This window comes from Athene noctua, chromosome 1 (genome assembly GCF_965140245.1).
Source record: "Athene noctua chromosome 1, bAthNoc1.hap1.1, whole genome shotgun sequence".
In the NCBI taxonomy this organism is placed as follows: domain Eukaryota; kingdom Metazoa; phylum Chordata; class Aves; order Strigiformes; family Strigidae; genus Athene; species Athene noctua.
The window spans coordinates 6,848,565-6,868,434 of NC_134037.1; the positions used below are offsets into that span (position 1 = coordinate 6,848,565).

The 19,870-nt window shown below is 38.6% G+C and overlaps 1 protein-coding gene across 1 annotated transcript; it reads left to right on the plus strand.

Moving 5' to 3' along the window:
• Positions 1-1,256: 1,256 nt before the first annotated feature.
• Positions 1,257-19,655, plus strand: RHAG (Rh associated glycoprotein). Its single transcript, XM_074895489.1, has 10 exons — positions 1,257-1,392; positions 7,890-8,073; positions 9,304-9,454; positions 9,647-9,794; positions 10,546-10,712; positions 11,627-11,764; positions 12,583-12,704; positions 13,345-13,430; positions 14,065-14,138; positions 14,943-19,655. The coding sequence occupies exons 1-10, from the start codon at positions 1,257-1,259 to the stop codon at positions 15,018-15,020; spliced, it is 1,284 nt and encodes a 427-aa protein (XP_074751590.1). The 3' UTR covers positions 15,021-19,655.
• Positions 19,656-19,870: the final 215 nt, after the last annotated feature.

Below are 19,870 nucleotides of genomic sequence, written 5' to 3' on the forward strand. Positions count from 1 at the left end.
TAAAGGTTGACAAATATGTAAATTGTCCTCAGGACCAGAGAAAAGGCCATAGCACTGCCTGGTCCACCAGTATAGATGTACCCTAAAAAAAGCTATGTTCTTTAAATCATAGCATGTGAGCCATTCTCCAACAGCAGTCTCACCACGACAGCAGCCCGATGTAGCATCACCTCCCAGCATCTATAGATTATGCTGATTTTTATACCCAAGGACTGTCGCAGCATTTTATTGCTGTATCCTAGCACTAATACTTCATGCCCAATTAGTCTGCCACTGTAATATCATCCCTTTTTTAACAGATACCATTTTCCATTAAATAAAGGCTCCTACCCTACGATTTTGGGCTATCTTCTGAATACTGGATTAGCAGAGGTCAAGTTATTATCACATCAATAAAATATTTTCTCCACAAGACTTTTAAGAGTCAAAACAAATTTTGACAAGAAATGTGAGTCTCAAGAACAAGTGATCATCCGACAGTAATCTGTGAAAGTTAATTTGCTCCTTCATTCATGAGAAAGTTTACAACCTGAGTTTTTTTAAACCCTTTAAGAGATTTGATCTGAGACCTATTTTCATTGTCTGAACTACGGGAAATGCAAAAAGCGATCATGAAATAAAATAAATGAGCTGTTTCTTGAAACTCCTCTTTTAATAGTCTGCAGCTTTATTTTTTAACAACTAGGAATACCGTTTTTTTTATGAAGAAGTATAATTATTTTCTCTTTAAATAAGAGTTCACAATGAGAACTTGTGCTCTGAGTACTTCATTCACTGTGAAATAGGAACAAGTACTTCTGCCTGCTGAAAGTTTCTCTTTGCTTACCATATCCTATATGAAGAGATAGGAGATTATCCATGTTTCATATAAGATGAAAACTGAAAGCTACAACTTGAAGAAATTCTTGTCTACAGGAAACACAACTGACTGTCACTGTGTTCCTTACTATGTGCAGCAAACCAGTCTCTGTGAGATTTACTTTTAGCCTTTTTCCTTTCCAAAACATGTATAAGACAGTGAGAAGCGTATCTATGCTAAATGAGCTGGTTTGCATTACAAATTGTAAAAATGTACGCCAGCATTTCGTGCACAGAAATAGCCTGTGAAATACAAATCACTATATTAACCCATACTGTTTCCCTCCCACAGTGGGTGTGACAATGTGTTCGCCTGTCACCCAGATCCACTGAATTAGGCAGCTCTGCCGAAGGCAAACATCCTTTATCAGGCTCTGACAGCCTCCTGCTCTCCTGAGATGCCTTCAGCCCTTGACACCAACATGAGGTTCTCGTTCTCGATCGTGGCTCTTGTTCTGGAAGTGATCACCATTGTTTTGTTTGGGATATTTGTGGAATATGACAACAGCGCTGAATCTCATACTTTATACCCATGTAAGTGTTGCTGTATAAGACTTATAGAAGCTAGAATTTCTGTAAAATAATCCAAAGCAAGATTTCTGAATAACTTATGAGACCTACTGGTATAGCTAGAAAAGAAAAGCATGCTTTGGGGCAAACAAACTTTTTCTGAGGTGTGAAAGCAGCAGGCTTCAAAGACAAACTCAAGTTGAGCACATATAAAATTCTGAAAGTGCCTAACTGCTGAGAAGTTAGCTGTTCTGGGAGAGAAGAGTCCTGAAAATAGTTCTAGTGTTTGCATAGCAGGTTAAAACTCAGAGAAATATGAATTGCTTTGAACAATTCTAGCATTTTCCAGAGATGGATGGTAGTGCTTCTTGCCAGACCTTCTGTCTTGATTACTGTATCAAATAATGAACATTTAATTATTATCATCCAAGTCTCAAAGGGTTGTCTTATGAGAACATGGAAATTGGCCAGTGTATTCATCACCGTTACAGAATACGTTTGCAGAAATTGGACTCCACGAAGGGCAATAGTCTTTGTCACAAGGTGGATAACCCCCTCCTATCTTTCAGAGCAGTGGCTTAGCTGTAGACAGTTACGGTTCAGCCTGCAAACGTTTCTGTTGATATGTTGTTCTGTAAATGCTTGATCAAGTTCAGGGAGAAAGCTTTTGACCTGAGTTTCTGACTTCTCCCTCCCTCCTCCTCCTCATGATGGAAAGATCAGACTATTGTAAGTAAATAGGAAAATAAGTCTGCAGAGGAGCAGCCTGTGTCTTGTTGGCAGTATTGAGGGTTTGTTGTTCATTTTCTTGGCTCTGTCTTAATGACCTGTAGTCCTGACTGCAATCCTCTTAATAATGGTAATAACAGCACAGAACTCCTTTCCTGTATGTAGTACCCATGTAATTTTGAATGTATCCTTCTTTTTTCTCATTCCAACTGGCCTTTCAGTGACTGTTACAGGGCAATACAGTCTCAGGGTCACTTCACTCCTTCATAGCCTTTTGTCGTGTATTCTCAGACAGAGCGTCATGCGGTTGAGAGAAGGGTGAATGCATGGCATTACTCAGCTCCAGATGTAAGTCAGTGTGGGTGCACCTGCCATAGTCAGCTGATGAACAGCAGGGGCTAATTACTGACATTTGGGTTAAGTCCACCAAGTTGCAGCAGTATCCCCAAGAGATAGTAACTTAGACTATGCCGGAGCCTGTTCTCTTTCTAAGACACAACTTGGCCATGTGCATGATGTTGAACTATCCCAGTTCCTAAATGAGGTGGTCTTATCTAGATGGTATATTGGGAATTTGACTCTCGGTCCACTGTTACCCAGAAGGTGATGTTGGCCTAGACAAAAACTATGTGAGGGACCACACTAATAATTTGATAGCACAGATATTCTACTCTGTCACTACAATATTTTATTAACATAGCTATTGCCTAAAACACCTCTCCACCTAAGTCTTCTCTGACTCTATACCAAAACAACAGACACAGAACAATAGTGTTTTGGGCATCTTTGTATAAGCCACAAGGATGCTGTCTAGGACATGCGTCCTTCAGACTCAGATTAAGCAATGTTTGCCCTGCAAGAACAGAGGTAATTACCTTATCCAGTCTGAATATCATACCTGCTGTCTCTGGTACTAAATTAACCTGCATTTTCTTGGAGTTCCCTTATCAAGGAAAATGAAGAAAGGTTCATGGGATCCTCGTGCTTATGTCAGTAATTGAATAGTCTTCAGTGGCCCCTTAAAGTAAGTACAGTGATGCATTTCATAGTAAACCTCAAGTCTTCTGGATGGAGATTGCCTGTGCCACATGCATGACCATGGGTACTGTGTTCTCTGGGGAGCTCCTGCCATAGGCTGTTCTTGCACTTAACAAAACCCTCTTCCAGCTCTGTGTGGAGCCCTGGTTCTTTAAATTTAATATCTCCATTTTAAAAGGGCATCAGAGAGAGGGCAGGAGCCTCATCAACATCACAAAGAAAAGGATTCGTCTCACTAGACGCTAACAATACAATATAGGTCTTTAAATGTAATCTGTCTGGTTGGGGGTCACCTGTAGTTATTTCTTCACTAATATCAGTGTCTAAAATACGTGGGAGATGTTGCCTCCTGTCTCCCATGCCTTCCTGCACAGGCAGTGTACGACTATGCTATACCTGCACACTGTCCCCTAGCCGTCCACACTATTGAACAGCTAGCAAGCTTCTGGCTTGGTTTTGGCTCATGCAAACCAGCACCTTGACCTCCTCCTAGGTATGGCTTTAGGCACAGCATAGATAAGGGCCTACTCTCAATAAGTAGTACAGGTGGGAACAGCATTTTGGGAGAGAAGAGCATGTAGCTCTTGCAAATGTGAGTCAGCCTGTGCCATTTGCCTGTTGGCCAGGCTGTTCAGTTTACCAGTAGAGACATAAACTAAGTAAACATTGCAGGTGTAATGTTGGACTTTTAGATGCTGACCTAAGAGTTGATGGATCTCATTCACAATAAAGAAGTGGAATAAAGGCAGGATTTCCTCGTACCTGTGCATTCACTTTTAGGCCCTCTTACTTTCAAACTTCCCTGCCTACAAATTGCACACAAGAGCACAGTCTGCCTGAGGACCTGACAGAAAGTTAATACTATGGTTGGATACGTATGTTAGGACATATCTTGAGCCAGAATTTCCTCAGAGTTCACAAGATGATGGGTTCAAAGTGCTTCCCATGCTATCCCAGGGGTGTTAACCCATCTGTACCTCATAGATCTAGTTTTTCATCCCGGGGCCAATTTATATTCTCAGAACATCAGTGCAGGGGCTGATTTTATATGACTTAAACACCTCGGCACCATGAATCCAAACCCTTTTGGTATTTTTGGACTGAGGAAAGATGAAAATAATAATTGAGGATCACCACAGGTTTGCACTCAGGAGTGCTGAGCTGAGATCAATCCCAAAGCACTGTTTTGCATTATATTTATTTCTAGTGGATGCAAGTACAGGCATGTACAGATGGACAACTTCAGGTGTGCCATGTCACTAGAATGGGAGGTCAAGGGCATGTGATGGCTTTTCAAGCACTCCTCGAGGATTTCTTTAGTACTGGTATCCTGTATGTAATGTCCTGTGATGGATCCATAACTCATGGTTTAGGAAAGCTTATGTTCCCCTCTTGTTCTATGGGTTACTCCTTTAGGCAGAGCAAAATCACTGTTTTAGTACAAACCTAGATGACACAAGCATCTTTGTGTTGAGACTAACCACCATGTGGAGACCTTGTAGTGGAATTAATATGTTGGTCCTGGGCAGCCTTACAGAATCACGAGCAGTGGTTTTGTTCAGGATATGCTAGAGTATTTTTCCTAATCTTTATGTTCCTGTCTCACAGAATAGAAGTACTACGTTTTGTTAAACGCAGTAAGTTACTGAAATAGTCTCTTTTAAATCATGCTGCTTTCTTCATCATTTGAAAACATTCCAGAGCTACTTTTCTTTAAAAGGATGTGTAAAAAGTAGTTAAAGCACAAGTCATAGGCTAGACTTGTTGAAATATGTCCTCAACATCCATGAATTAACCTAGATTGAACCAGGACTTTTAATCTCTTGTGTAAATAAATCCAGACAGCTTTAAAACATTTATACGAATCCTGGATAGCCCTCAGGACAACCCAGGATTAAATGTCAATCAGCTGCTTGTTTCGAACAGAATTGCTTCTAATCTTTGGGGCTGGGGTAAGATTTCTAAAAGTTACTTTCAGAAGAGACATGAGCATGCAGAAGTCCTATTGGTGGACACTGAGAATTAAACTCAGTCACCAACGTGTTTTTTAAACCTGTTCTTCTGCTCACGTGCAGTGACGTTACTTAAGCAGTAAAGCACCTTCTACTAATCTAGATATGATTTACTGAGTTGTTGTATACATGAATGGGACTGTTTTGATGAGATCAATTTACTTGCTTTGTCTGCAATGATTTAACCAGAAGATTGCAAATAAGAGCAAGTAGTACACTTAATGCTAAAAACCATAATTTCCTCTGGGAGACTGGAAAAATTTTCTTACCTGGAGCTGACTACACCGAATGGGCAAAACTAAATCTTTCTTGCAAATTCCATCATATAGGCTAATTAAATAATAAAAAGAGGAGACGTAGGTAATTTTCAAATGTACCCTTCATTTTGTGCATGAAACTCAAGTGAGATATAAACTGAAAACTTTTGAAGTCATATATCACTTTGACTTGTCATGCTAAGTGTTTATTAAATATATTTATTGAATAAGTTTCCCTTTTCATCTTGTAAAACAACAGTTACTTTTGTAGATGCTGCTGTGCAGCTTTTATGGATTTGCCCTCTAGCTCTGGTTTGGGGTTGTTTTTTGGTTGGTTTTTTTTTTTTTTTTGTAACATCAACAAGCCTTTTACAAAATAGTTTTATAAGAGCTAGACAAATAACATGGGCCACTTCTCACATGTGCAGGTGCTGGTCCCACAGTTTACTGGATGAATGATTACTCATAGCAAATTATTTTTAAAAGGGGAGAAAAAGACTTGTTCATCATCCAGTTTCCACTTATCCTCCAAAAAAAAGGGAAAGAGATTTTGGGTTACTCCTTCCCTTATTTGAAAAGAGCCTTCTCATGTGACCTGCCAACATATTTTTGTCCCAGTCAAAAAAAAAAAAAACAAACAAAAAACCAGTGGGTGATCACCTGTACCTGAAACCATCAGGCTGATGTTAGAGGAACCCTGGGAAGGCTATCCACTCTCAGTCCTACCGGCATTAACCACTGCTACATGTTTTCCAAGACGTTTGAAGGAGAGTTGCTCTAGCTCTGCAGTCCACCACCAGTCGGGTTAGGTGTGAAGATACAGCTTTGTGTTCCTGAGGCACAGGATGCTGCAAGCTGGGAGACTGCACAGACAGATGTACCCATCAAATGATCTTGTGTTTTAATATCCTTTGCCTAAACACCCCCTGCTGACTCCCTCTGACATAGGAATATGAACAAACTAAGCTGTGTTTTGTGCTCTGCATCCACAAAGACGCTAAAGACTTTGCTGCTGGTAGGCTCAGGAACATCATATTAGCATGGTTTGCATGGTCCCCACCCAGATCTTCTCCATCGTGCCAGGTCCTCTGAAGAAAGGGAATATGTTGACCTCTATCTAAGCAAGACTTATTTTTATGTAGCATTGCAATACAAAATACACAAGTATATCAAAAGCGGAAGTCCAAATGGGGAAGTTTTGTTAATTGGTGCATCTTTTAAAATAAGCAGTAAGCACAACACAAGAGTTCTAATAGTAGTTCTGGAAATTAAGTAACATGGATGAAAATGGGAAACTTCCAAAGGACTGCAGGGGCCTCAAAAATCCTATCACTGACTGTTGAAGTCAGGAAATAAGTGAGAAAAAGTCCAGCCTAAAGAGGAAGTAAAAGATTTGGGGATGTTTACAAACCACTTTCTTGATGCGTGCAGCCCAAATGATGTTACTGCATGAATGTATGTATTTCAGTGCTAGGTCAGGCCTGGAATATGACAGTGCAAATATAACAGAGTTTATTAGGAATCTCCAGTAACTTATTGTACTTCTGGGCCCTCTTTTGGCAAAACATGGTAATGCATATAGCAAAAATAAGGAATGTTGAAAGTATGTAACTGGGAAATGTAACTTCAAGCCATATTATTATATTAACCAGGTCAAAGTTTTTCCCACATATTCGCATGTAAGAGGCATTGAAATAGAAAGAAATCATTTCTCTAGACTGATTCTTACAAAAAAACTCAGATAAAAAACGGTAATTACAGGACTCAAGCTGTTTGGCATAGACTCCATTAAATCACCCAATCACATCAGCATAACAAAATATTTTAAAGTGTAAAATATCCATGTTCTGATGACAATTCGAATTAAAAAGCCTAAAAAAGGAAATTAAAAAAAAAAAAGCAGAAAAAGTCTTAGCCATATTTTAACATAATATTTTTAAAAAACATATTTGAAGGAGAGCTAAGTATATGCTGATTAGCGATATTAATTTACTAGTTTAATGCCTTGTTATTCAACACAGGTAAAGAAATCAATCTCTTGTACAGTAATTTTTAAGGATCACAACCATACCTTTGCACTGGGCCAACTAGCACTCTACCAGACAAATCCCACGTACAGTTTTGGAGTTAGCTAGAACACAGTGGATGTGACAATCTTTATTTGAGGGGGAAGAGAACTTTTCAGTAAGGAAATAAAACTGTGATGTTCCAGGTAGCTTCACATGTGAAGAACAGTTCCAGACACATTAAATTTGCCAGTATAGAGATCTAGCGTTCTTTCCATAACAATATAGCAAGGAATAAAATCAATAATTGGGTGTTGCATTTTCCAGACACTCAGTCTTCAACAAGTGGACTGGTCATGAAGTAGGGAAGGATGGATCACACTGATGACATTAGTTTGGAACTCTTTTCTATTAAATCCTCATTTTTTCCCCAGTTTTCCATCCTTCATAGTCACTACACAGACATGTTTTCCCTTCAGTCTTTCAGGATGTCCATGTAATGATATTTGTTGGATTTGGCTTTCTGATGACCTTTCTGAAGAAATACGGATTCAGCAGTGTTGGTATCAACATGCTCATTGCTGCCTTTGGTCTCCAGTGGGGAACCCTGATGCAAGGATTTTGGCACTCGAAAGGAGAGAAAATTCATGTTGGTATTAAAAGGTACATGTGAATTTACCAAAACTGACATTTCTATTCCTGAAGACATCAGGAGAAGCCATAAACTACATCTCTGGTGTCACACTTCTAAACTCACTGAAACTTTGAACCTTCCTGTCCACCTCCCAACACCCATCTGCCCTTCGCTTCTAAAGGGGCAACACCTGGTGCTCTGTGCCAAGGGAACCAAAGGGCAGGATGGAATTTGAGGTGCTATGTCACATGTGGGCCATAGGTCGTATGGAGACACTGCTTAGAATCTCTGGAGCTGCGGAAGCTGGAAGATTTCCAGCAGTAACTCAGCACCTTCTGCATCCAACAGGCATGAAAGGATCTGTCCTTCCATGACACATAGGGTCACGGGAGAAAGGCTGTCTCAGTGTGTCCCTCCATTCACGGGGTTGTCTCCTACTTCTCAAGGAATGATTTGCATGAGAACCATAGCACAGTAGGTTTTGCACCCCATGAGCAATGTCTCCAGTTACTTTTAATCCCTGTCCCATTCAACTGTCCTGCTTCTACCAGTCTCAGAGTGTTTTCTACATCTCCAATTCTATTTTCTGAGACAACCTGTAGACAATTTTGAATGGAACAGCATACACACATTACTGAGGAACAAGCAGAAATAATATCTCTTTAACGCTTACAGACAGGAAATTATAGAGGGACCCATAAGTTAGTGCCCCTCTGTGCTGCAAATTTTTGACCAATTTGTGGTTTTATTTATCTTTGCCATTCCCCATAACCAGTTAGCACTGGTCCTTCCTGACAACTAGTGCAAACGTGATGCACAGTGTTAGAAAGGCATGCAAGGCTTTTGAAATGAGATGAACCACCTGACCAAATCTAAGGGTTCCTGGTCATCTTTGGAGCTCAAATGACAGTCAAGAGGTGGAAATATCCCTGCGCATCTGCAATACACATCTCATCTGACTTTTCACTATAATTTCAACCAGCTAAGCACATATATGATATAAGCAGGAGGCAGTCTTCCCACTCTTTTTCCTCAGTAGCTGGCAAGATCTTTAGAAAACCCATCTGGAAAGGTCTGATTTAATTTTCATCCACAAAGATTATCTTGATAATTGATAACTGAAGAGTTAAAGCTCCATCATTTTAATAATACAACAGGTTTGATATTACAGCCTTATTTCAGATCTCTTTAAACTGATTTTTTTTTTCCTGTGTTTTTGTTTTGCTTTGTTCTGGTTTTATTTGTTTTCTTAACTCCAGCATAATAAATGCAGACTTCAGTACAGCAACTGCTTTGATTTCATTTGGAGCAGTCCTGGGGAAAACAAGTCCTGCTCAGATGCTGATCATGACAATTCTGGAGGTCACAATCTTTGCATGTAATGAACATCTAGTTACAGAAATACTTCAGGTATTGCTTAGCAATAAGTGTTTTCTGCTTATAACAAATGTTTTCACTTTGTAATACTTTCAGTTTACATATTCTTGATTCTAGTTTTTACCATAGAAAATAAACCATTAAAGTCATCCAGACTTCTCCTTCATCAATTCCTCATCTTTATGCCTATAAAATCTGTGGCCTTGTTTTGGGTCCCTGTAACAGGCCACAGATGTCGGAGCCTCAATGACTATCCATGCTTTTGGAGCTTACTTTGGTCTGGCTGTGACACTAGTCTTGTATCGTCCTGGTTTGAAAAACAAACATGAAAATGAAGAATCTACCTATGATTCGGACATGTTTGCTATGATTGGTAAGTTAAATAATTATGAGTTCTGATCAATTGTTCATCCTTCTTTCACCCCTCTGTTTTAATGTTTACCATTATTAAGCTGCATCCATTTTCTTAAGTACACTCTAGAAGCATGGTTTTTTTGTCTGATTCATGCATGCTTTCAGTGACACACATACTTTTACAGTTTTTACTTGGTTAAAAAAAAAAAAAAGAAAGATCAAATTAAAGATGCATTTTCACTGTGCATTAGTGGTGACTCCTTATTTGTTAATCTTTCTGTTATGAGCATCATTTCCATAGAAATTGGCCATAATTAAAAGTACTGAGCTGTGTCTCTCCTGCTAATGAATGCTAGAAACAATACATCTATCCATGAGATCTATTCATAGATCAATTTACCAGCTAAAACTATCATTATATCAACAGTTGATAAAGGATTTGCATGTGAACTGTCTTGCTAATGTCTCATATTTCGATATGGTTTTCACATGGGGGTGAGCTCTGACAGGGAGTGGGGCATGACAAGGAATCCTAACATGTTAAAGTCTTCCAGTAAGATTTGACAGAGACCATATGTCAAAATCCCACATGCCAGTGTCAGAAGGTTCTGCATAATCTATTATTTCTTCCAGCATTTTGGCTGTTTCATCTTTCTTATTGATCATCTTCTTCATTTCTTGTAGCTTGTTCCGTTGTGTTGGATCTTTCACGTTGAAATATCCCTTGTGACTGAATAGTCTTTGTTTTGTTTTGACTTATATTCATCCAGGTACCCTGTTCCTTTGGCTTTTTTGGCCCAGTTTTAACTCTGCCATTGCCTCTGAACCATTTTACCAGATTAAAGCAATTGTCAACACTTACTATTCCTTGGCTGCATGTACTGTCGTAACATTTGCCCTCTCCAGCCTGGTGGATCAAAGAGGCAAATTCAGTATGGTAAGAATCACATTGTAACCTCTGTTAAATCAAATAACCTCCCTATAATAAGGATGATTGGGCAGATTCCCAATACCCATGAGCTATCTGGAGCCTTTGCTCATATTGTGGACAAAAATAGAGCTATTATACTTCTAAAAACTATAATGTAAGATTAGGCCCAGAGGCAACCCACCCTGCTTTAGATATGTGGTGGTTCCTCAGTGGGGTCACTGCAGCTGGAGAGTGGAAAGCTCTTGGACATTATGGAGGTGGTCCTGCTCCCTTGTTCTCTCTTGTCCACAGAACCTGCTGGACCAGAGAGACATTAGTCCAACATTCAGGTAGACTTTTGGGTCTTATGCGGATCTTCCCAAAGAAGATCCTATGTCAGTTATTCTATTGCAAAAGCCAAAATAGTTCTCTCAAGGCAATGACCTCTTCCTTGGCAATCTTACAGTGCAGCTGCACAACAGGCAAAGCCAAACTGGGTTGACTGCCAGACTGTCAACCCTTCATCTACTTGGCCTAAAACCCAGCCCTGTTTTCACCCACCTCTTTCCAGCAGTTGCAGTGTTTAAGCCCTGCGTGAGCTGGCACAGATCAGTGATCTTGCAGAATCTACTGCAGTTGTAGGAGACAGTCCTCCCTGGCTCAGCCTGGCTTCTCAAGAGGTCAGATGAGTTTAGTGACTTTGCAAAAGTTGGACTCCGTTAAACTGGCCTCAGTCAAACTGGCTTAGACCAGCTTTGAACCAACAGCCTGAACATGTAACAGAGAACCCTGTTTTAAATATCTATTCATTTTTCATTGGAAAAATCCCACCTGAAGAAAAGAAAAAATTCTGTATGCAAAGAAGCCTTCCAAAGTCACTCAGCCCTAAAACAAGGCTCTGTTCCACATATATCTTCTCCACCTCTGTATACTCTTCACAGGTTCTCATTCAAAATGCCACCCTGGCAGGAGGAGTAGCAGTGGGTACTTGTGCTGACCTGTCCATCCACCCTTTTGCTGCCATGTGCATCGGGGGCATTGCTGGAATCATCTCTGTGCTTGGGTTCCACTTTCTGACTGTGAGTGTTGAAGCCTCACCTCTGCTCCCATTTATTTATTGCTTCATTGACTTTACTGGAGCTCTTTTTGTTTGCTGGAAAGGGAGTTTAGAAACTAGCTGATACAGTATAAAGAGTAAGCTCTAGATAACGGTTATTTTTAAATCAGTTTGATTCAAATATATGCTTATGCACTAACTTCAGGCCATCACCTAGCTAAAAATAGAGAAGGATCACAAAATTAAGAGTTCATTACAGTTGGGATTTCTGTGCAAAGACCTGCCAGAATTTTGCTTCAAGCCCATGTTTCTGTAAAATAACACTAATTATGTCTCAATCTTTTAAAATTTCTAAGTCAATCTATAATCAAAAATTATTTTTGAATTATAAAATGGAATTGCTTCATATTCAAAATGTAGTAACAAAATATTCTGACTAAAGCTGTTTGAACTGGCATTTTCTGATCGATGGAGAAACTTTCTGAAAGAAAATACTTGACTAGCAGACACAGAACAGGCGTGTATGTGTTACTTAGCCACCTCTTTCAACATTTGCTGCAGTGCCTGAAATGATTAGGAATATCAGTGGGCTGTTTTGTACCATTATCCATACAATGGTAGCTTGGACATTTGTACCATTATATGTATATACTTGGTTTTCTCTGCATATAACCAATTTCACCCTGAATGGAAAGATAGCAGGTTTTACAGCTAAAGTTTGCAAACATGAAATAAGTTAAATTGTTTCTTGTATTTCTGCAATATTTTCTTTTGCATTTCATTCTAGAGGTGACGGAAGATTATAAAGTCAATAAAAATTTGTATTTCCCCTCATTTTAGCCTTTGCTGGCATCCAAGCTGAACATTCAAGACACTTGTGGAGTTCATAATTTACATGGTTTACCTGGAATACTGGGAGGTATCGCTGGCATCGTAGTAACTGCAATAAAACAGGAAAATAGGTGAGTTATAAAGATGAGAAAGGCATTTATTGCTTTTTGAAGGTCTACCCTAATTTTCTGCCTTCCTTGAATGAAATTATGGGGGGTTTTTTTAGAAAACGCATCTTTGATTTGATGTCAGACATCATGTTCTGGTTTAAATATGAGCCTTCTTGTTATTCTGCCTTTAACACACTGTTTACATGCCAGGCTTGTTGCAAATTAAGAGCTCAAGTAAAAATAAACAAATTAAAAACATCATAAAAAACAGCACGCAGAACCATTCAAACTTATAAGAATCTTTATTATGATTCTACAATTACACTGCTGGTAACCGTAAGATTTCCAAGAAAATTGGCAAAATGGGCTATTTCTAATATATTAAAGACTCCAAGAAGATGAAACGTTGATCTTTTTGACAAAACAGACCATTCTTTAAAGTCTTACAAGATACTAATAAACTTTTCAAAGGACTTGTTTTCATCTGTAGTCTAACCCAAAACCAAAACCAAATCATGATTTCTGTCGTACACAGCAATGGCAGGACATCTTCCTGTGAGGCATCTTGTCCAACAGATGGCAAGTACGATGTCGTAAGACCAGTTAGCAGTCTCAAAGTATGACAATTTTTTGTTTGCCAATGGTTTGTTCTCTTTTTCAGGAAAGGTGTCCTCTTTACTCCTGGCATGCAGGCTGCTGCCCTGGGCAGTACAATCGGTATTGCACTGGTGGGTGGAGCATTGACAGGTCAGTATGGTGCATATAGCAACTGAAATATATCTGAATTTAGAGGTTTACCCATGGAGAACTTCAAAGTATCAACAATTTTATGTGAATAATACAAAATGAAAAATTGAAATAATGCATGATGACACACTGGAAGAAACTTATATATGGAAAAACAGTTTTCCAATAATTTTGTCTTCAAATGAAAACTATATATCTTATTGAATGAATGCTTCAAAGATACTGGGTTGTATATATAGAAATAGTAAGATGTTGTTCTGGATTATGTTCTCTAGATTGAGACACTAAAAATTCTGAACAGAAGCTAGTTTGAAATTAAGACATATTCATTTAGGTATCACAAGTTTCCTTGTGATTGTGGATACTTTCCAAACAAAAATTCAGGCTGAAATAGAAAAATCCAGGCTGAAATATAGGAAAAACCTGAGCAACTAAAACCAAGATATTATTCATGTCAACATGAAGAAACATGCATCACCTCTCGTAAGTGACCTGATGTCCCTAGATGGTTGGGCATTTCTGTAGACTAGGAAAACAAGTCAGAAAACTTAGGTGACTCCCTAGAGCACATCTGAGGAACACTTATTTGGGCATTTTGTCCATTTTTTAACCTCTGATGCTGTTTTTTCTCTAGGTGGTGTTCTAAAGCTGCCCTTCTTGGGACAAGTATCTGACCAGAATTGCTTTGATGATTCTGTTTATTGGGAGGTAAGATACCACCTCACTTTATTTTCGTTGTATTGCAAGATGTACAGCACACTGCAGTCCTGCTCTCCTGGGGTTTGTCGTTTGCACAGCTTTCAGAAATGTTGCTCGGCTCAGGCTGTGAATTTATCAAAGTCACCTTCAGGATCTTTTCTGGACTTGCTAGCTAGTCATGCATTTACATTGAACCGTGAACAAAAAGCAGAAATACAGCCAACAAATTGAGACCTTGGTGGAGCTCTTTATCTCTTTTAAGTGCTTGCTGTGTCAGGCATCCTCTTCCTTCATGTAGTTGATACACATGATATTTGCATTTTTAGCAAAATGGTGCTTTCCCAGTGTCATCTAGAATTTCATACTGAATTAAATTTAGAGCACTTCTTCAGGATTTGTGGGTTGAGTCTCCCTAGGGTGAGCAGAAGCTCTTCTGCTCCCTGGTTGAATGATCTGACCACTGAGGTTATCAGAAGAAGATGGGCCTCTGGGACTATTGTTTTATGGATGAAGACAAAAACAGTGGGTCTGAGAAACAAGTACATCTGAAATAGCCCTGCTAAGCTCCCTTTACGCTCAGTGAAGAGATGGCTCTATATTGCAGTTCATTTGAATCCTTCCAGTTATTTAGAAAACCCTGAATTCATCCCTCAGAATTCATAATTGGTGGTTTATGTCAGGCTGGGTCAATGTTAGTAAGTAGACACGTAATATATACAAACAGAATGACGTTCTCAATGTACTTTAGTCTCCATTAATGGCAAAGGAAGTCTAGATCTCATCAGCTGAACTCTTCTCTGATTTTTATGGCAGGTTCCAGAAAAGGAGAATCCACATGAAATTCACTCCAACAAGTTTGAGGAACACAGCAGATCTGATGCCACTATGTAGAAAAATAATTGTAATATTTGTCCTAATAATGCTCTTTTCAGTTTATAAAGCAAAAAAACCCACAACATTAAGATATTGTCTTAGCCACACTAGGTTTTCAAGAAAGAAATGTAGATAGATATATTTTTGTAACATAAAACAAGCTTGATTTTAGAATACATAGTCATTATGCCAAGCTCAGGTGAATTATTCAGATCCTTCTAATGTATTTGTTCGTCATAAAAACCCACCACAAACTGATCTACAAAATTACCTGTATTTTACCTTTTGTCATCACTGTGTCGATATGTCCATTGAAACAACCTTTGTGTTTCAAGCCTATTACAAGATACCATACCCGACTGCAAGATTTCTGAGTTACCATCACACTCTTCAACTGCATAGAGGTAATCAGGAAGAAATAGAGTGATACTGTTTATTTGGATTCTAACAAGCTTTTCACCAGAGCATCCCAGATTAACTTTTTAAGAAAGTGTGTTGTCCTAGTTTTGGATGGGGGAGAAAATGCGCTGTATTTTGAAGATTGGTTATGACAGGAAAATAAAAGTTGAAATCATTTCCATGGCAAAGCACAGAATATGGTGATTGATGAGGTATACATACTAAGTGGTAATATGAGTATCAAGATTCTTTGTTAATAGGTTTATTGAAAGGGAGAGTAAAGTGAAATAACAGTGAAAAAAATAATTATTGGCATAGATTTTTTAGACTGTTGACTGTTTCAAGGACACAATAAGGGAATTGAGTAGGAACTATGACAAACAGGTAATTACATAAGATGTCTTCTTATGTCCAACAGTAATAAGTGGTTAGCAGCACTGTTAATGTCAATAGATATAAACTGAACTAAATGTTAGCTCCAAGGAAAAGTGTGAGTTGTTAGGAACTGGTCAGAGAGCAACGATGTTCAGGCTACAGAAGACTCAGTGGAGAACTTCCATGTGGTGAGTCACTACCTTTGAAGTCACTGCTTCCTAAAACAACAGAAAGCAGAAAGAAAAATACCGAAGCTAAATTAAGGTAAAATAACTCCACCTGAGAAGTGATGATAATGGCTGCCAAAAACAGACACCAAAAATGAGGTATCTGAAGGAACCCTACAAGATGACGGTAGCTGGGAGCAGAGTCACACATCTGTACCTACCTACAGGGGGCAATCCATCGAGGGGCAATGGATGGGAGATGAAAATCGAACAGAAAGATGCCTCTAGGTGTTAATCAGATGCAGAAAGCTACCACTCATGTGTCAGAAGGTCAAGCTACAGTGGATAAACCTTCAAGACTTTTTTACCTTAGCATCTTTTTTCGAGTCTTAATTATCAGGTTTAAAGGGGAAATTCCCATATAAAATAGCACCGATAATTTCAGTTCTGCTGATGTATTTTTCCTTGAAAAACTTCAGAAAGATACTAGGCAAGGCTGTCCCATACATTATATCAACTCTATACTGCTCTATGTGTCAGATTTCTACCTATGAATGATACATTCGTTGTAGCACACTGTAGCACACTTTAGTTCAGATATGCTCTTTTGGAGATGTGCAATGAATGACTTTTCTACCTTGTTGGCTAGAAGACATCTTTTATTCTTCACACAATCATTTCTGTAAAAACTAAGAAGGCGTTTAACAATGTAAATATTGCATATGTAAACATTTTAGAAGTATTTTGTGCATAATATATAAACACAAAGTACTGAAGTACTTGAAAAAGATTCCATATGTAGACAGACTGTACAAGTCTTATCCTCAATACATGGAGCTTACCCTTCAAAATCCTCCTTGGGAATTCAGAGGGTCTTTCATTCACCTACAGCTGCGAGGTAATTTCACTGATTGTGAGTCTTGACCACAAAGGAACACCTGAGTCAGAAAGTACCACTCACTTGAGTAAGTCTTTCAGAATGCCCTCAGTAGTTATCTTTAGTTCTTTAAAGCAAAAGGAGGGAAAATAAACTATGAAGTTTTGTTCACCAGTTCTCCTTATAATCCTTCCATAATAACCTAGACCCTCATCCACTAAGTACTCATTCTTTTCTTCTGCCTTTCTTTGGAAGATTACTGCTCCAGAGAAATCAGTCCTTCAGGTTCTCTCAAAAAAAGAGAGGCAAGGAGATGAACCCCTTTGCATGGATATTTATTCTACCTAACCTAGCTATCATTTTCAGGAATTTATTTGTTTTCTTTTTGACAAAGGACTCTAGAAGTAGGGCCTGTAGCAATAGCTCAAAGTGCCTGTAGAGATAGTACAAAAGGTAAAATGTTTTAAAGAGGGTAGATTCAGACTAGATATTAGGAAGAAAATTTTTATGATGAGTGTGGTGAAACACTGGAACAAGTTGCCCAGAGAGGCTGTAGGTGCCCCATCCCTGGAAACATTCAAGGCCAGGTTGGACGGGGCTCTGAGCAACCTGATGTAGGTGAAGATGTCCCTGCTCATTGCAGGGGGGTTGGACTAGATGGTCTTTAGAGGTCCCTTCCAACACAAACCATTCTATGATTCTGTGATTCTAAGTCTAGCTTAGCCTGGGAAACTATATTTTAGATGTCTAAAATCACGTGAGGATTATATGACTTTAACAAATAGAAGAGGGATTACAAATGTATCTCTGAATATAACACTCTGACAAGAATTACAGAAAGTTAAAAGTGGATTATATGAGAAATGGGCTAATAGCACAGATAATTATAGGGGAGAGAGAATTGGAAACCTCCTGAGGAGCATAACTTTGAAAGGCCAGCAGTTCCCCTGTAAGTACAGCTGAAATACCAACCTCAGGTACAGATGTAGAAAATCAGAGACCAGAATTTAATTAGGGAGTGGGTAAAGATGGAGAAGGCAAAGAAATAGGAAAAGGGACAATGAGGCACCCAAAAAAACCCTGTAATGAGGGCTGCTGGGATATCTGTCAAGCAGTCCTGAGATAGATCACTGTAGCCCAAAACAAGACAGTAAAACAGATTTCTTGTTTTGATCATCCATGAGTGTTGATTTCCTCCTGTAGCCTCCACCCTGCTATGGTGAAGAGCTGCTGATCACGCACAACCCAAAATTCATTCATTCGCTTTAGTCACAACCCTTCGACAAGTGCCTCAGCTCAAGACAAGTGAATCCAGGCCTTACAGCTTGATCACCCTGTATGAATAGATTGGACACGGAATTTGCCCAGCACGTTTCAGACTTTTTGCAGCATGTTTCAGCCTGCTTTTCACCCCAAATAGACTCTCTCTGTGCAACAGACAGTGCACAATGATGTCTGTGATGGTATCATCAGGAAATTAAATACAGCAGTTGCTGGCTTTCTAAATAACATTTGTTTAATCGGAGCTTTAAACATTACTTTATTTTCAATGTAACTGTGCCCTTGAAGTGTATGATTTGTTTCTGCTAAGGTTCTTTACCCTAATCACTCATATCCATACTTCACGTATCAGTGGCATTTGGTTCTCTGTCTTGGGGTATTTTCTTTAGTTGGTTATTTCCCAAGTGAAGCTTTGAATATGCTGAGTCAGTAGGGCTTCTTTTGTATATAGCTACAACTTCTGTGTAGTACGTTACTGGACACTATGGAGTGGTGTTCAACCTTACAGAAACTTAAAATGTTTTGCTGCGAACCATTTTGCTTGTCAATGAGGAACAGTGGCAGTAAAGGAAAGCAAGGAGTTAAACTAGACACAGGGTGGAGGATGAGCTTTGAGGATGGGACTGAAAAATAAAGTTAGATTACAGCTACTTTAAATTTGAGATTCACAATGACTAGCATTTCTTTTCTTTCTCATAAAAGACTGCCAATGTTTTATCCTCTCCAATAACCATTGAACACTCTTTCTGTTTTATCTTTGTTCTCACCTTGTTTTTACATAAAAAAGCTTTAAAAAAGTGCTTTTTTTAAAAAAAAAAAAAGTGTGTAGAAACTCACTGAGTATTGACATTTATTAAACTGTGCATACAAATAGCGGAAAAAGATGAGTTAAATGGCAGCAACTGTGTGTAACTTTCAACTTGAAATTAGATTCCACCACCAGGATGCTGAAAGTGCTTTCTTAGGTTTCTGACATTCTCAGAAGAAACCTTAAGAGACTGTTCATATTTTTCAAATTAGTAGCATTTTGGAGGTTAGGTCAAACATCCTTTAAAAGGTATTTTCTGCATCCAGTCCTAATCAGAAGACTATTTCTCTGTAAGGGTCAAACTGACAGAACCCACTTGGGATTCACAGTTTTCCAAGTGAAAACTTCAAATTTAATATTTCTAATGCAGTGCATCTCTATTTTTCTTTTTTCTTTTTTTTTTTTTCTTTTTAAGAGATTAAATACAGATAGATTAAATTTAACTGAAGTTGAACAAAGGAGTTGGACTTAAATAAATAAATAAAGGGACTTAAATAAAAATTTTTATTATTCCCCTTTATTAGCAATTATTTCTTATTTAAACTAACGAAAGATCAAGCATATTGACACTCAGCCCATTTCCAAAACACCAGTGGATGATCATAACTTCGAAGACTCTGTTACAGATTTTCAGTACTACCTCTTTCAGACCAATATCTTTGTATTTCATAACTGAAAGGCGAATTTATTTTAAAGCCATTTACTGAACATTTACTTACAAAGTTTCTTTTAACATTTGTATTCAAACCTACTGCTGATTAAATGCATAAATGAAATGATCAGATTATCAGTAGTATTTGCTTGATATTTTGGGGGGACATACAGTTTTCTCTCTCTCACTGGGATCAACCTGTTAACAAAGAATGTATGGTGAAGCTCCTACCAAAAGAGAGCTCTTCTTTTTCTTCACAAGCAACCTGCAGAAGTTCACCTTTCACCCTCCCATAGGAGTTTCCATTTT